Source organism: Phalaenopsis equestris, unplaced genomic scaffold, assembly GCF_001263595.1.
Source record: "Phalaenopsis equestris unplaced genomic scaffold, ASM126359v1 Scaffold235330, whole genome shotgun sequence".
Classification (NCBI taxonomy): domain Eukaryota; kingdom Viridiplantae; phylum Streptophyta; class Magnoliopsida; order Asparagales; family Orchidaceae; genus Phalaenopsis; species Phalaenopsis equestris.
The window spans coordinates 90,695-108,543 of record NW_018253210.1 but is presented as its reverse complement, the minus strand read 5'-3'; the positions used below and the strand labels follow the sequence as shown (position 1 = coordinate 108,543).

At 32.0% G+C, this 17,849-nt stretch overlaps 2 protein-coding genes across 3 annotated transcripts in view; one reads left to right on the top strand and one right to left on the bottom strand.

The window, feature by feature from the left end:
- The first annotated feature begins 425 nt into the window (after positions 1 to 425).
- Positions 426 to 11,756, top strand: LOC110039114. The gene is made up of 4 exons (XM_020744072.1): positions 426 to 1,104; positions 1,252 to 1,302; positions 1,390 to 1,462; positions 11,572 to 11,756. Exons 1-4 carry the CDS (start codon positions 614 to 616, stop codon positions 11,734 to 11,736), a joined length of 780 nt encoding a protein of 259 aa, XP_020599731.1. The 5' UTR covers positions 426 to 613; the 3' UTR covers positions 11,737 to 11,756.
- A 104-nt stretch (positions 11,757 to 11,860) lies between these two features.
- LOC110039115 overlaps positions 11,861 to 17,849 on the bottom strand; it is a 53,563-nt gene continuing 47,574 nt past the window's right edge. The window contains exons 2-4 of one of the 2 annotated variants that reach the window (XM_020744073.1): positions 12,235 to 12,350; positions 12,040 to 12,152; positions 11,861 to 11,939 (exon numbers count right to left, since the gene is read on the bottom strand). In XM_020744073.1, the coding sequence (XP_020599732.1) occupies positions 12,070 to 12,152; positions 12,235 to 12,350 (199 nt within the window). In that variant the 3' untranslated portion in view covers positions 11,861 to 11,939; positions 12,040 to 12,069. The remainder of the gene's footprint in view (positions 11,940 to 12,039; positions 12,153 to 12,234; positions 12,351 to 17,849) is intronic. The other variant, XR_002295488.1, reaches the window with a different exon arrangement.

Genomic DNA, 17,849 nt, shown 5'->3' with positions numbered 1-17,849 from the left:
CACATATATATATATATTCTTCTTTGTAGAATGATGGTTAATCATCTCATCTTTTTTATACAACAGGTGCAATGTAATTTAGATGTTTAAAACTCATTTGCATTAAATCAATTCAAATTTTAAAGAGAAAATGAATGAAATCATTCTCTTATAATTTAATAATAAGAAAGCGAAAAAAAAAAAATGGAAAAAGAAAACATATGAATCCAATTTAATTCCTACGCATAATCATGCATTATTTTTTTCTCATAATCATATATAGTAGATGAGAGGCATGCCTAACCATTCTAAATTCCACGTTTAAAGACTTTATCTAACACTCGAATAATTCTACATATTTATTTTAATTTCCCATCCTTTTATGTATATATATATATATATATATATAGAGGCTGCTTTGCCTCACATCTTTTCTCTCTCCCGGATCTGTCTGCAACTACTTGATCACCACAAGCTTCCAAAGAAGAGGAATTAATAGAAAGACAGATCCAAAAGCTCTTCTTTTCTCTCCTGGTTCCTCCCTCCATGGCACCCAACACCTTCTCCTCTCCATCCACTTCTTCTTCCAGCAAAAAGAGGAGCGGATCAGCCGAGCAAAGGAGCTCATGAAACCATGGTGCCGGCCAGAAACCTCCTCCGGCGACACTACGACTGCTATGGAGGATACTTCACGGATCCCTATTTCGAGAAGCGGACCAAGGCTTTGAAATCGCCGGAATTCATGGCTGGTTTGAGTAACGGCGAGGAGGAGGAGGAGGAGGAGGTCGGAACCAGCTCTAGAGACGCCGGAGGAGATCAATGCCGTGACAGCTGGCTGCAGCTCGGCGTCGGACTTAGACCGCAGTTAAGTCGCGGTTCTCAGACGGGCGGCCGTTCGGTTCAGCCGCTTTCGACGGAACTTGAGCTTTTTGGTCCGCGGCAGGAAAACATGAATCTTTCGATGTTTCCGCCGCCGCCGCAGCCCCCGCAGCATCTCGGAGTATTTTATCCGCCGTGGTTTGCAATGGGAGTCGGACAGCCGGCGTCTGGAGAGGTGAGGTTGATGAACATGCCGGCGAGAGCTCCGGTTGGGGTCTGGTTCATGCTTAAAGCAGCACAGAACCAGTAAGTAAAAATTCCTTTTTTTTTTTTTTTTTGTTTTTTTTTGAACTTTTATGTGTATGTGAACTTTTAGAAGGCTTCATGATGAGTTTGGAGTTAGGGTTTTCTTCTTGTGATGTTGATGAATTTTTAATGCCGTGTTAAATGCAGAGTGAGGGAGCCGTTTTTGCCTCAGATTCCCAAGAGCTACTTGAGGATCAAGTAATTTTTATTTCTTCTTGTAGGAGCTCAAGGCTTGGTTTTTAGAAGATAAGGCTTCTGAATCTTTTTTACTTTGTGTTTGTGTAGGGATGGGAGGATGACAGTTAGGTTGCTGAAGAAGTACTTGGTGAATAAACTTGGACTTGAGGATGAATCAGAGGTAACACAATTGTTTTATTTTTTTTTTTAATTAAGGTTATGGTTTTGTTTTGAATGCAAGTCATGCATGCTCTAAAGTCCCAACCATTTTTTATTTCATTTAATGCTTGGTCCAATAATGGATGGATGGAAAAAAGGACATAAAAGGTCATGGGAAGGAATCATTAAGAAGTATAATGTTGTTCCCAACATAAGTTGGTGAAAGGAACATTGGAACCAAAAAGTTTCTTCATGGAGGTAGTAGATTTGTTCTTCATTGAGAAGTCATGGTGTGGAGTGGAAGTCTGAGTGGAACATCATTTGTTCCTCATGATTAAGGTTTTACAACTCCTCCTTCGGTGCTTGGTAGTTCATTAGTGTCTAAGTTGCGACCGAGTTTTATTTGGTGAATAATATATATTTATATATATATATATATATATATATATATATATATATATATATGATAAGGCAGTATAATCATTGTGCCACACAGCTACTTGTGTAGGCTTGAGATGCCATAAATGGAGGAGCTAATCTAAATCCATTAGTCTATGCATGATATGGCTTTTAGGACTTCATGAGCCTTTGATTTTTTTTTTATTTTTTTATAAGTTTACTTGAGCTACATATCAAGATAAGTTATTGTGGACACTTCAGTCCTTGTTCATATGGTTGGAGGCTTGGAGATGCCTCCCCACGCCCCTCTCTCTCTCTCTCTCTCTCTCTCTCTTTCTCTCTCTCTCTCTCTCTCTCACCTAACTTTGATGAAAGCTATGGGCCATCCTAAACATGAATTTAACTATAAGTTTCGAAATTATAGGAAAACAGCATTTTCCCTTAGAGCAGATGTTGTTGGCATATATTTCGAACAAATTTAATCATAATTTTACCAATAGGCAAGGAAAGACCAGCGTAAGGGGCAAAATGACAGCATTTTGGATTAAATGCAGTCATCATTTCAGGTCATAATTGAGAAGGAAAGATTATGGCATTCGTTGACACTAAAATTTTAGCACATGGGTTATTTTATTTATAATGAAACCCTTTATGAAGGTCGAAGTTAGATTTAGGATGAATATTTATAAGCTTAATTTTTCCCCCATTACATAGCTTTAAGGCCTATATTTTGCATACATGTAATTCAAATGCTTCATTATTATTATTATTATTATTATTCTTGTTGTTATTTACACCCTATAGTTCAGTCTCCTGTACTTGATCCGATTTTATGGCCATTATTTGTCTTCTAACTTTGGTCAAGTATGATCTCTGATTTACCATAGCTTTCATATTAATAAAAACTATTTATATGACTTCTTTTGATACATAATATACTTAATAAAATAGTGCAATGTTATTCAGTGGATATATCCCTCGATATGAATACTTATGTGGCACTTAGCTAAACGTAATGCTATTCCGTTTAGATTAGCCTGTTTTTAGGTTCCCAAGTTGTTTCCTATCAAGAGAAAATCGTCATAAATACATGAAATCACATCAATGCCAATCGACTCCAACGCTGTAATTTCTAACAATATTAATGCCATTTGCATGCATGGAAGTTAAGGAAACACCTTAATCATAAAAGTGCCAAATATAACTTAATCTTAATTGCTTTCTGCCATGATAAACCGATTTATAATTGAAGATAAAAGTGTTTGAACCAACGGTTAAGATATTGCTAGAATAGTAAAAAAAAATTATCTTATCTCTGCTAAAGCATTTAAGACCTTTTTCGTACTAATTTAATGAGCAGCTCTTTTGCTTCACTATAATGAAAAATAAATCTTTCCGAGGGCTATACATATATATACACCACACTAGTCTAATGTAATTAGATATCAAACAACTAAACTTTCATATTCATCAAAAATATCACTTTTAGGTTTTTATGCTTTAGGGGTTAGATATGTAAATGTATAATAATTTTGTGGTATGTGTGTAAATTTGGCTAGATATATTGTTTTGAATGTATTGTTTGAGGAAATGATTTCAAAAGTATTAAATGATAATTATTGAATAAGATTATAAATATGTTAAGTCATTTCAGCTACTGAGTTCATATTTATAACGTTCATCATCGCAATTCTTCAACTCCTTTTCATATGGCTTTCTACTCCACGCAACCATATATGGTGTCACTTCTATTTTGAAGTGGATATATTTTAATTCGAAGAAGCCGGTAAGAAGTTTCATGATGAATTTTTTAAGATATTTCATGATACGTTCTTAGAATAATCTTGCTATTTTCCAATTAAAAAATATATATATATAATCATGTTAATTAGATAATATTTTGTTCTAAAACACATATGCCACTCTTTAATCATGCATTTCTTTACACTTTACAATATAAATATAAATAATAAAAATAATAATTTAATTTTTAAAGAAGTTTTAAAAAACATTTCTTTAACTATAATTTCCTTCTTTGTGGATTTAAATACAAGCTTATTTATATTTTAATTTATGTACAAAACTATCATACAATTCAAGTAGACCATTTGTTTATTTTCTTATTGTTTCATTTCGTTTCTAAATGGAGATAATTGTTTATAATTCATGAACTCATAACCTTTTTATTTTAGTTTAAGAATGATTGTTATTTATTTTAATTTATTAGATATTAAAAAGTGAAAGAAAAATGGCTAGAACTCATGAATAACAATGAAAGTAGTGATTCCTAGATTAAGAAGTGATTAATTGATGCAAACCCAATTAATAAGCAGTTAAGAGATTGTAATCTCCCACATACTCTTTAATGATTGCTAAACTATATATATGTATATATATATATATATATTAAAAAAAATTAAGTTGTGCTAGTTGTTCATCTCTCTACCTAAAGCATCCAGTACTTATGACATGACATATATATTATTTCCAGTTTGTTGACATTAATATGATGAGGTATGCATAAGCCACCAACCTCATTCTTTTTCCCTCTAAAGTCATAAGATGCAACAACCATGATACCTATGTAATGTTAGCATGTTACATATTTTATTTCATACGTGACAGCTTTCTAATTCTATTTGCTGTCATATAATCACAAAATGCAGTTTTTTTATTCTCTATGGTTCAACTCTTCCAATTCATTTATAATCCCCATCAAGCTATGAGCTGTATATATATATATATATATATATTAATGTTCTAAATGGAAACTTAAGCAGAAGAATGGAGATAAAATATTGCCTGAATTTTTCGTAGCATGAAAACCATTGAAACATTCTTCTCGTGCTTACTGTTCTACTGCACTCCACGCATGTGTAACATATAAAGGATAACGTAGTAGCTTTCATCAAATTTAATCTGAACAAAACATATGGCGGTTACAGAATCTATATGCTAATATATTCTTCTTCTTTTTTCTATATATATATATATATATATATATATATTGTTAATCTTACTATTTATAGCCAGTATAAATTTGCTTGTTTTTTTTAAGTTCATGAGGTAATTTTTGTCTCTAAGGCCAAGCATGTTTTTGTCTCACATGCATATATAGGATTAGATGCTACTTCAAGGAGGACACACTACACCATTTGTTATGGCAAAATCTCATAAGACTAAAAATTAGGACAAGAATGCGCATACATTTTGTCATATGTTGTCTTGCCCACAGTCTTGAAATATTTTCTCAAGTTTTCAAGAAGAGATTTTTCTTCCTAAACTTGACTAAATGTATAAATGGTGATATATAATGATCTATGAACACACACTCTTTTAATTTTGACCCAATGTGCATACTAGATCCAATCTTAGAGCTTATTAATGATAAAACTCAAGCAAAAAAGGGATTAGAGATTTTAAAGAGACTAAATCTTGAAAATTTTCTTAGCATATTGATATATAAAATGGTTGATTATATTCTTTTGATAGGGAAGGGAGAGTTGAATAAGACTATAAAGGAATTTCAAGAAAATTGGAGAGATTCGAAGGAGAATCTTAGAGAGATATTTTGACTTAAAGTTTAGAATTGCATTTGATAGGGCTATCATCTTTAGGTTCAACCAATGACCATCGATTTTCAAGAAAAAGTCAATAATACTAGATTGGTTAGCTGATATTTTGTGGTGGTGAGTCTGATTAGTTAATAGTTGGTCTTTCGTTAGAAATTCTTCTCGTAAGAACCACCAATTTATAGTTGTTTGTACTCTGCAAAGAAATTAAATTCCAAAGGAGAATTTTGCTTTAATGATTAAACAACTTTTTGAGTCTCTCAAGTGTTTTGATCATTTTAGCGCAAAAACATTAGTAAAAATAGCTCATGAACGACTTAGTGAGATTCATTTGTGGGAAAGTAAAAGTTTTAATTTATATGTTGCTTGTGTTATAGTCATTGATTCTTATTTGGTAACTTTTTCTTAAGCTCTTATGGTTAGCGATGAGGAGGTTTTCAATGATAGGCCTAGGAAGAAGTGCAAGGAGGTTGTCAAACAAGCAAGTTCTATTTATATTAAGAGTTTTGTTTTAGTAGAGATGCTTACATGAAAAATTTCGTAATTGAGTCAATGAAAGACGCCTAATATGAATTGGGTCCTCCATAAATTAAGATGGATACGAAGGGAGATCCTCTAGCTTCATGGAGATTGTATGGTGTTAAGAAAATTGTTTTAGTAGTGAGCAGGTCATTATTGAGGATGTTGGTGTTCTAGTGATTATCTGTGAAGCTATTATAGTAAGAGTTCTTTGGAAAAAAAAATAAAGTTCAAACTCTTCCAAAAGTAAGACAGAGTGAAGAATTCAATTTTATAAGATTATCATTTAATCCAGGGATAAATTTTGAGTCTATAGTTTCTAAAATTGACACTCCTCGTATTAAAGTTTGAGTTAACATTCAAGTTTTTAAGAAGTTGAAATAGAATACCCTCCAAATGCTTGAGGGAACACGAGCTTCTTTTATCTACCCAACCGAAAAGGAAAGCTAAAAGTGTTATGGAAATGCTCTTGAAAAGGTGACCACTGAAAGCATTGATGTTAATAAAAGGAGTATTAAATGAAATGGCTTGCTTAATATTGATATTTTCAACGTGGCTAGGTATTCATTCATCCCAAAAGAGTGTATTCATTCACAGAGTCATAGAAAGAGATTATCTATAGTATAATCAATATCTCTATTATAACTATCATCATTTTAAAAGGCTATATCTATTGAATTAATGAATACATACATTGACATAATATTTTTTTATAGCTTTAACCCCTAATAAGTTAGAATCTTGTTTTAAGAATGTCAAAGCATTTTTATTTTCAAATTTTCTTATAACTAGCATATCATTTTGGTAGATTGTGTATATCGTTCAACATCATTTCGAAGTAATAAGAATTAGAGATCTCCAACAAAAAGGAAAGAAAGATTTTAGTGTTGAAATATTGTTGGTTATGCTAATGACATATATGTTTTAGTTTATATAGCTGCAAAAGATGATCTGGTTTATGGCATAAAATATTCTAAAAATCTTATTAAATGGATTAATCTAGGGAATAGTTGTAGCAATGTTTTCTAAAGAATATATAGTCCAATATAATAATTCTTGAGGGTAAATTACAAGATTTGGACATAGAAATGAGATATTTGAAGATGTTAAGGATTCTTAAAGTGGGCTTGGAGGTGAGAAAAAATTGGCAAATAGATGAAGTACATTGTATATAAACTGTCTAATTTAAATGTCTTCGGTCATGCAATAAAAGGCACTATAATAAAATAAAAACAAGATAAATATGTCTACTAATGTCCTTATAGGTTTGCCTAAGAAAATTTCTTAAGTCATTATATAACACGTCAATGAATCCAGGTCAAAAGGTATCATGATAATAAAATTTCATGAAATCAAGAATGAGCTAATTTGGACAAGAATCTCATCATGAGGTTAGTCTTGACCTTCATTGTTTCTACATTGTATGAGGAACATAGATGTTAATGTGAAAGAATTAATTCAGGGCTCTTTAGGATAAAAAAGTCATCATAATGAAAGTTGATGTTGTAGGTTTTTTTAAAATTGTATTGCCTGATGCCTCTTAAAATGGAGTATATAAGCAAAAAATGTTAGCATTAGTTGTATTTTTAATAATATTTTTGTAGATTTTGATTTATGAATATTTTTTGGTAAATAAAAATATCTTTGTCATGTTCATCTTCCCCATCATGTAAGAAGTGATGTTAGGCTCAACAAGCTCAAATACTTCAGCCTTCATTTCTAGCACAGCAGCTCACCAAAATTTTTTAGATTTTCCTCTAAAATTCGACTTCTATGTTCCTAAGTCAAAATAGTAAAAATTCATCTTTGGCTTCTATGTTCCTAGCTCAAAACAGTAAAAATCAACTAAGCTAGCCCAGTTATATATCTAAAAAAACGTAATCTAACATCTGATCTCTCCTTCCCTGTATGATTATGTTGAAGAGTACAATTGGTATTTGTATGAGAGGCGGTCTCAAAGTTGAGTTGAAGAATCCTATGAATTTGGTGATTAAACTTAATTTATAGAGAAGTAACATCGCGAATGAAGACAACTACAGTATGTAGTAGTGATAATGAAGTTGGAAGCAAGAGGGGTGAATGTGATACCTATATGAAAATAATAAGAATATTAAAATGTTTTTTTGATAAATAATTTCATTAGACTATCAAACATAATTTTGAGACCTTCACTTATCATAAGCAAAGAGTTCTTCACTCTTATACTTGACCCTTTTTGAATTGACAAAGATCAAAATTGGTTTTGCATCATCAATAGATAATATGATTATTTAGTGAGTAGATAAATAGAGCTCAATGTAGCTAGTTATGTAGCATGCAATTATAATTTATGGTTAATTAATAAGCATGATTTTTAGACAAATGAGAATTGGCATTTGATAAACCTAGTTAGTTAGTGATTATCTTAGATGACTTGTTGAGTATCTTGGGCATATAGCCTTTGTGAATGACAATTTTTTGCCTAAGAGTCAAATAAAGACAAATTTATTGGCAACTTTATGGCATTCAGAATGACTCTACATTTCAGACAACGCTTCAAGTTTGACGATTTTCAAATTGTAAGGAATTCTATTTTTTTCTTAACGTATCCATATCTATTAAAGGGAGTGCAAGAACTACAATAGAAATATAGCATATGAATATATATATATACTACAAATAACATATATATATATATATATATATATATATTTGGTGCACGAGACAATCAATAATACATTTAGATTTTTTTTCATGAAATAATAGTTGAGTAGAGGAACATGAGTCAAACTTACGAACTAAAAAAACAGCAATAGAGATATGAACTACTAGCTGCCAAAACCTAGTTCATGAGTTGAAGACAGGTCTAGCACATTTATAGTCAACAACTTATCGATCAATCTAATCCAGGCTCTCATAATAGCTTGATTAACCCAATCCAACCATTTATAATTGATATCCAAAAACACTTTTTTCATTAATGGCATATTGATTATGCTTGCATGGAATGCATTGAATCTTGGAACTGAGTGTGACGCCATGCATGGAGCCCAACACTAAAACAAATGAAATTATAAACTGTTTAAAAGGGCAAATCAAATATTATTTAATTATATATGCCATGAAAAGGGCAAGTGCAGATACACGTCTATGACCATTTGCATGCCCCCTCAAAAAGCCTCGTGTCATCACGCTTTCACCTCCATTGCCTCGGCCTATGAACACCTAACATGGGGGATTCTATTCTCTTTCTATGTGCTTTGCCATTAGAGGAGTTAACAAAAGCATGAGTGCTGCACTATGGCTGCAATAATTTAAAGGCCAACACGCCATACCACCCACAATACAACAAAGCAGTATTATTTTGTTATAATAATAATAATAATCATAATCAATTAGAATACTAAATAAAATACTAAAAAATAAAAGAAAAACAGCATTTGCTATGCGGGAGAGAGAGCTTTTTACATGTCTAGGGCAGAAACATTCCTAAGTTATGGAAATGGAAAGCATTAAGAGACAAAAACAAAGAGGAAGGGACCACTTGTTCTACCTTTTGTTTGCTCCACATGTCTTCCTTGCAACATAAAATAAATACACTGCCTTTTAGCTGTTTTTTTTTAAACGAATGCATGGGTAGTATCCAATTCTTTTCAGCTATATATTAAGGAGAGTTTTACATATACATACCGCACATTGTTTATTTTTTTACATTGCGGCACTTAAAGTTTGCTATTTACATTTTCAACACCTTGGTGTCATAAACCTATGCCAAAAGTTGTTTCACCTTTACAAAAATAGCGATGGTGATGTTTTTGATGTGATGTTAAAATTTTGAGTGGCATGCATGTAAATAGGAGAGTTTGTGTGTTAAATATTTTAATATACAAGAATTATGAGGGATGTACATAAATATTCCCATATATACATCTATTATATTTATCTCAAAATATATTTAACAATTTGTTAGATATATCTTAATAAAAATTATAATAAAAAAAATTCATGATGAAAACTTGTTCAGATATCCCAATTCATATTTTTTCTAATATATATGAAAATTATGATTATATATTACTTAGTAAAGAAAAATAATTGAATCATTAATACTTCTAGAAATGAAGGGGTGAATATTAGGTAAGCAGAATTAACAAACATTATGTGATTACATTTGCCTCACTTTATTATGTATTATTCTACGTGGTGCTATTATAGATTTACTATAAAATCATTCAGTGTAATATTATAGACCTAACACCTATATTTAATTTATGCTTTTATTATAATTTGATGGTACTTTGGTCTGAGGCCTCCCATCATCTCACATTTTCTCAGATTATTGTTTCTTCTTCGTGTTGGTCCAATTTGAAGGGATGCGAGTTTGAGAGAGAGAGAGAGAGAGAGAGATGCTAACATGAAAGAGACGTGCATGCGATTTGCTGTGGTATAATATATGTTAGGTTAAGGGGGGGAAGATTTTCTAATTAGAAATAAATAAAATAAGAGGGAAAATTATATGAATACCACATAACTTTTATGTATTTACATATCCAACACCTAAGACTTTATATTTACATTTACACACTTTGGGGTCTTATATATATATATATATATATATATGAACAATTGTAGTTCACATTTAAAAAGTAAGTATAATTGGTCTTTTTGATGTGATACTAAACTTTCTGAGTGTTATTTATGTAAATATGAAAGTTTAGCTGTTAGATATGTAAATACCAAAAAATTACATGACATATATGTAATAATGTAAATGCCCGTTGAAATAAATAGTGAATAAAGATTTTTTATTTTTTTTTTCTTTCCGATTCCCCCGGCGTGCTTCTTGGATCCGCCACCTATTATTCCTCTCTCTCTCTCTCTCTCTCTCTACATTACTAGCTTTACAAGCTTTGTTTTCAGAGAAGACTTCACAACAGCTAATCAGAGATGGGCAACTGGGCTGTACGCGACCTTAGCCGGCTTTAATTAATTATTTATTTATTTACTAAGCAGACAATAAAATCAGTTTAGGCCATATTAATTACTTTATTATGTGCTTAATGTAAACCGTTCGTGCTGCATCGAGATTCCCACACGGCATTTTGTTAATAGAGATAGAGAGAGAGACAGTAGGGTTAGCGTAATGATAGCAATTTGCAAGCCCTCCGGCGCGGGTACCCGGGCAGGGTTGGCAGGATGCAGGCTGACCGCTGACCGGAGAAAATTTTCAAATGCAAATGTAAGCTTGGCAGGGCTGGAGGCTGCGCCTCTTATGGCGTCGCCACCTCTTATTATAGCCCTGCAGTAAAATACCATTAGGAAGATTTGCATACATATCATTCAATTCATATATATTTACATATCTAACACCTAAACTTCAGTTTTTACATACATGCCACCTTACCTATAAATATAATTATAAAAAGTAAAAATTAGATGTCAAATATGTAAATACATGGGAAGTGGAAGTGGGTGGTATGAATGTAAATGCCCTTTAGTAATGCAATCACTACATTAAGTTATAAAATTGATGAGTACAGTTCTGACTGGTACATTACAACATAATTTACCTTGACATGCATGTTATCTTTAATGATCACATTTTCACAATTAATTTGTAAAATTGATGACCTAACATTGCTTCATATGGAATCCATATCAGGTGGAGATTTCATGCCGGGGTCAACCTCTACACCCCTTCCTAACGCTGCAGCATATCCGCGATAGCATATGGCGGCTCCGAGAAACTTCGACGTCGTTGACACTGCTGCCGGCATCCCCTTGCGATGACCATTTAATGACTCTTCAGTATTGTAGAAGCTCATAGGATTTCATTCCTCGATCTGAACCTTTTTTTTTTTGGGCTGATTCACTTCTCTGGTGTATAATTATTGGCTGGTCTGTCATGAATTCCTTCTTTTTAAAACGTTTTGCTTCTGCCTTCTTTCTTTTGTTCCCTTATTTATTGAAGAGTGGCAGTTTTATGTCATTGAATATAGAGAAATGATGCAATAGAATGATGAAGAAAAACTGTATCACAAGATAGGAAAGGCTCGGTTATTTATAATTAAGGCTAATTATTAACAGAAACGAAGAACTTGACAATGAGCTTAGAGTTATAGTTTTCCACCATTATTCCCCTCTAATTATGCTAGGCTCATCATAACTGCAGCCAACCGTAGACAATGAAGCACATACAGCCGAGGGACTGTGTAAGGTGTTCTGAGAGCAGGGCTAGACAGCCTACACAGAAGAAAAAAAAGGAAAATTTTCTAGTTACAGAAATAGAAATTGAAAAGACAGTAAGAGAATTCGTTATTTATACCGGTCATCAATAACAATGCATCTAAGGTTGCTTTGGTCCAACCAATAGTACAAACACTAATAGCTAGTGACCAAAAGCAGTTGCTTTCTTGCAAAAGAGACCACCACGTGCAAAACCTATGGCAATATAAGGAAATTTACATACATACCTCACAATTCTGATGTATTTACATATCTGACATCTAAAGTTTGATAGTTACATTAACTTATGAATGAAAAGGTGTGCTTCATTTTAAAAAAGTTAATAATAGTAATATTTTTCATGTGATGTTAAAAATTTGAGTGGTATGCATGTAAATATGAAAGCTTGGGTGTTTGATAAGTAAATATATAAGAACTTTGTGGTGTGTATGTTAATGCCCCAATATGTATCTCACGAGTATGATCACTCCGAAAATAAGTTCGTATAAACAAATAATGCCATAATTATTTACAAAAACAAATGAATGATGATAATCTACACCTTTTATTAGTTATCATGCCAAGCGCGTGAAAGATGCAATTGTTTTGATGGAAACAATAGAAGATGTGAAAGAGGCCATATCAGTACCAGTGCATCGAGTCTCCTCAGAGAACTCTGTAGATAGCATGCTTGGTTGAGAGTAACGTCAGGCCTCATATTGCACCATTAAAAAAAACATGAAAAAAAAAGGTAGTTGCAATTCCTTTTAACATTAAGGGAATTATGTTCATACAAAAACAAATTTCACATGGCTGTGCTGAGCAAGGCATGCAGAAAAGCTAACATGTATGAAAACTAAGAGAGCACCTTTTTCATAATGAGTGAAATTTTTCCAGTATTTGATTATTAAATGATGGTAGGTGAAAATCAAAAATTAATTTTTGGCAGGAATTAAATAATATTTTACAAAAATTTAGTTTTGTTGAAATGGCTAGGAATACAGTACGCAAATGAGCAGAGGAAATAGTGTAAAACTTGGTGAAACTGTTTCCCTTAGCAATCGAAGGGAGGAACAAAAAACTTACTCAACCAAAAATTCAAGTATATATATTAGCACACCTCAATTCCAGAAAACTGAATATCCAGCAACATGAAATATGAAGATAAGATAAAAAGATTTATTTTTTATTCACAAAAGATAAATTCTTATATTAATAGGTATAAACATAATATAAGAAAATAATGAAGATGAATAAGTTTCATTCCAAACAATAAGCTATGAGGGCATACAACAGGAGCAATGAAAGAGTACGAACTATAATATTACATTAGATATTTAAGTACCATTAAATCGTCAGACCAAAGTAACATTGCATAAATAAAAAGTCTCATATTCTAAGATGATTTATGGTGATTGATCATTTATATATATATATAATATAATCAATAAACTTTTTATGCTATCATCCATAATCACTATACCAGATATGATTATAACATTCTAATTGTGATTCAAGAATCATTTATTGATTAATGGTACATTTATTTACACGTCTATAACCTGAAACCGTTAAAAAAAACACCAACATATGAAAAAGTAAATGATTTTCTTAAAGAGTTGTAATTCTACGGGCTCATCGGTCTACTAGTCAAAATTTAATATATTCTACTTATCTACACTCCACTACATATAGACATAAATTTAAATACTTCAAAGGAAAATTTTCAACATGTAATTTATAAGCATATGATCAGCATAATTAAACCCCGCTTAGTGGGATAAAGACTTGTTGTTGTTGTTGTTGTTGTTATATGACCAGTATAATTAATCTATCAAAATATGAGCTGCATGAATAAAATATAGTGCATTTCATTGAGGTGATATGTATGATAAGAAAATATTATGATAGCAAAAATTAATTTAATAAATAAAAATTTATGTAACAGTGCATAAAGACAAGTCAACTGTAGACCCTACTCACATATGTATAAAATATAATTAATACTAAAGGGAAATTGATAATCCTATAAAATATCTAAAGACTAGTATGTCACACCCCAGGTCAAAAAGAAGGTACACCCTGATAATGCAAGGCATGATGAAATGAATTAAACCTGTTTTATATTTTCAAAGAAGAGATTGCAAGCAAATAACGATAGGAATAAACCAAAAAATGTAAATTTTTATTCCATAACAAATATTCTACTGATACAACTGAATTGAAATAAGAAAACTAGCTTAATCAAAACTAAAATGATAACAAAAATCTACCCAAACAAAAAGAAAAGAATAGAATAGCTAGAAAAACAATAATAAGAGAGAATCTAAAACTTAAAAGTCTGCTCCGGTGGAGACGGTCTTGCTGACGACTGAATAGAACATGTTATGCAAAATATTAAAAAGTAGATTTGAGAAATAATCTCAATAAATAACAACAAATGATTAAAGCACAACCGACAAGATAAATGAGGCATATAATATGAACAACAAATAGAGACGATTACTACGTGTATACATAACATCATAGAGAAAAAAGAGAGAAATTAACATCAAATATATTTACTTATCATAAAAAACATGCAATCATTAACAATTAAGTTTCTTATTATTCAGTTTTTCATTTATTATTTATTTAATTGGTTTTAATAGACACCCAAAAACTGGGAAGATCAATACCAACTCAGTAAACCTAACGATTTCCCGTAGAGTCGTCACTCTGTGAACCCATCAGCCCAACTAGCTAATATCTAAAAATATTTTTACTAACCTACATACTATCACACACAAGCATATAACATTTTTTGCAGGTATAATAGATAAATAAATAAGATATTTAATGCAGGTTTGTGATATGACAAATCAAATTTCAAATACAAGTGCAAGCAAAAGAAAATATCCTAATTATAGAATTAACTCAATCATGCAAGAATTTTGCAACAATATAGTAAGACGGTTAGTGATTTCATCATAAATAATAATTGAAGTCTATAAAAAAAAATGAGTAACAAGGACATGACAGACAATCCTATAAAATAACTATAAATCTATGAATAACGAGGATTAATGCCCCTAACTAAGAAGTCTACATTTATCCTCTAATAAAAAGTAATTACTTAGCTCGAGGCGGCAAACGTGATACTTCTACGAATTCGACGATTCAATGTCGATCCTATACTAATTAGAAAATAAGATATAAATAATCAGGCAGTTAAATTTTACCATTAAATTAAGTATAACATTATTATTATTATTATTATTATTATTATTATTATTATTATTATTATTATTGTTATTATTATTATTATTATTATTATTGTTATTATTATTATTATTATTATTGTTATTATTATTATTATTATTATTATTATTACCTTCAATAATTTATTATTATAAATTTTTAAAAGAAAGAAATTATGAATTAATTGAATTTGGCAAAATCAAGAAAATATTTTGTTTTTTTTTTTTTTTTTTTTTTTGCTTTAGGTAAATATAATTCATGAATTAAGTTTGTTGTGGAAGACATACAAGCTTAACATATAAACTAACAAACAGTAAATAAAAAAAGCCATCTAATCCTATAGGTTCTTAAATCTCGTTTCTCTTTTGTTTGCCCTAAATCCCGGGTTAGGAACCAATTGAAAGAAGGATTTATGGGATTCAAAGAAACAGCTGTGTGGTTGGGAGAAAGGGGATACAAACGAGGGTTACTTTCCTCAATGGTTTCGGGTTGAAGCGAACAGAATGAGGAGTAAGGTGCAAAATCCCGTCGTTGCCTTCTCAACGAGTTCCAAGCGCGACGATGTCACGAGTGTTTGGTTACCAACAGATGGTTTTGGGCCAAATAAGAGAAACAAGCGAGGGGGGAGCTCGGTAAGGGATCAGAGGTTATAGAAGGAGGGTGAGGGAGGGCGAACGAGATGTCATGATAGCTTCCTATCCTTCGGCCTTGATTTATAGGGAGTGAAGTCAGTGGATCGAACAAATCGGGAAGGCGATGTCAACGAATCAAGCAAACAAAGAAAAGAAGAATTGTGTGTAAGGAAAAAAGTAAGAACAAATTTTGGTTCTTACATACTACCCTTCTTAAAAGAATTTGATCCTTAAATTCATACCTAAGCTCTAGAACAATTGTGGGTACTTCGCGATCATTTATTCTTCAATCTCCCTAGTAGCTTCTAGTTTTGATTGGTTCTTTCAAAGCAATCGGATGAAAGGATAGATCAGCGACAAAGATAAATAATGTTCTGATTGGTTATACAACCATACACATCTTTCTTATATACACAATTTAGAAGGGCACACTTTACATCTCTGATACAATTTAAATGAAAAAACTAATAGTAAACAGATGGTTTCTAGGGGCTACAAAGATAAAGTCTCCCCAAAATATTTTCCTTCAACTTGATTGTATCTTATAGCCACTAATCCAATCTTGTTCCTTACAATTGATCTAAATTCTTGAATACCAATTTAGTACCAAGTATACTCTAATCAGGTGGCCTACACACTATCTCCCAAATATCATTCTTTGTGAATTGATTTAAATCTTCCTACATAGCACTAATCCAAAACTAATCAACTAGGGCCTTATTTATATTGGTAGAGTAAATCATGGATATAAATGCAGTGTGACTATCTTCTTGTTTTAGACTATTTCTAGTCCTAACACCAACTGATGGATCTCCTGTGATAAGATCTTTGGGATGACTCATAGAGTATCTCCATTCTATAGGCATTGTATAATTCTCATTCCACTATTTATTGAATCCCAAATTTTCTGACTATGATAGTATTTCCTCTTCTTCTTCTGCATCTATAGGTGCAATGGAAGGATTTATTTTATCAAAGATAATATGAGTAAATTTCTCTACTACTATTTTTTTAAAATTTTAAACTTTGTGTCTTTTTTACTACTAATGAGTATGCAAAGAAAATAGTTTCATTTCATTTGATATCAAATTTTGTTAAGTTAAATTTTCCATTGTTCTATGCAAAGTATTTGCGTATCCAAAGGCATGTCAATGAGAGATATTTGGACTTGTACCTTCTAATAGCTCATATAAAGTTTTATTTAGCTTAAGCATCTGTTGACCTCATTTTTAGTGAGGTCTAGTCTTCCGCTTAGGGTTTAGGATCTAGCCTTAGGGATCTCTCTTCGACTATCTTAGAACCTTAGAAACGGGACCCACCTCTTAAAAAAAATTCAACCCGCTTCTGTACTCTTTTGTGGTTTCACGTGTGTGGTATCGACTTCTAACACTTAGAAGGATGAAACCAACAAGAGGAACCCAAAAGGGATTCCTATAGGACCTTTTGAGCCTTAGGGTGACCTTTTGCACAATTCGCACTCCCGCACGCATTAACTTCGCAATTCGGAGAGTCGACGCGTCCGATCGCCACGATTCGCATCGCTTGCACTGTTATTCGTCGAGGGCTCGAATAAACCTTTTGAAACGATCGATCGCGGGTCGAAATTTTGTGAAATTTGAATTTCGACGCGTTTTTGACCTGATTGTCGAAGACATCGTCCGAGCGACCCCGGATGACAAAACGGATTGCACCGGCGCGTCCAGAACGTCGATTTTGCCTAAGGAGGACACCCATTTTGTTACGTCGCCGCGCGCGAATGAATCGAATATAATTTAATATATATATATAAATATATATATATATATATCTGTGTGTGTGTGTGTGTGTGTGTGTGTGCGAGAGT

What these genes read in the sequence shown, in the direction of transcription:
- LOC110039114 (XM_020744072.1), top strand. Translation starts at nt 614, where the DNA reads ATGGTGCCGGCCAGAAACCTCCTCCGGCGACACTACGACTGCTATGGA. An exon ending in AAGAGCTACTTGAGGATCAA is followed by an intron (nt 1,303 to 1,389) that starts GTAATTTTTATT and finishes GTGTTTGTGTAG; the next exon opens with GGATGGGAGGATGACAGTTA. An exon ending in GACTTGAGGATGAATCAGAG is followed by an intron (nt 1,463 to 11,571) that starts GTAACACAATTG and finishes AATCCATATCAG; the next exon opens with GTGGAGATTTCATGCCGGGG.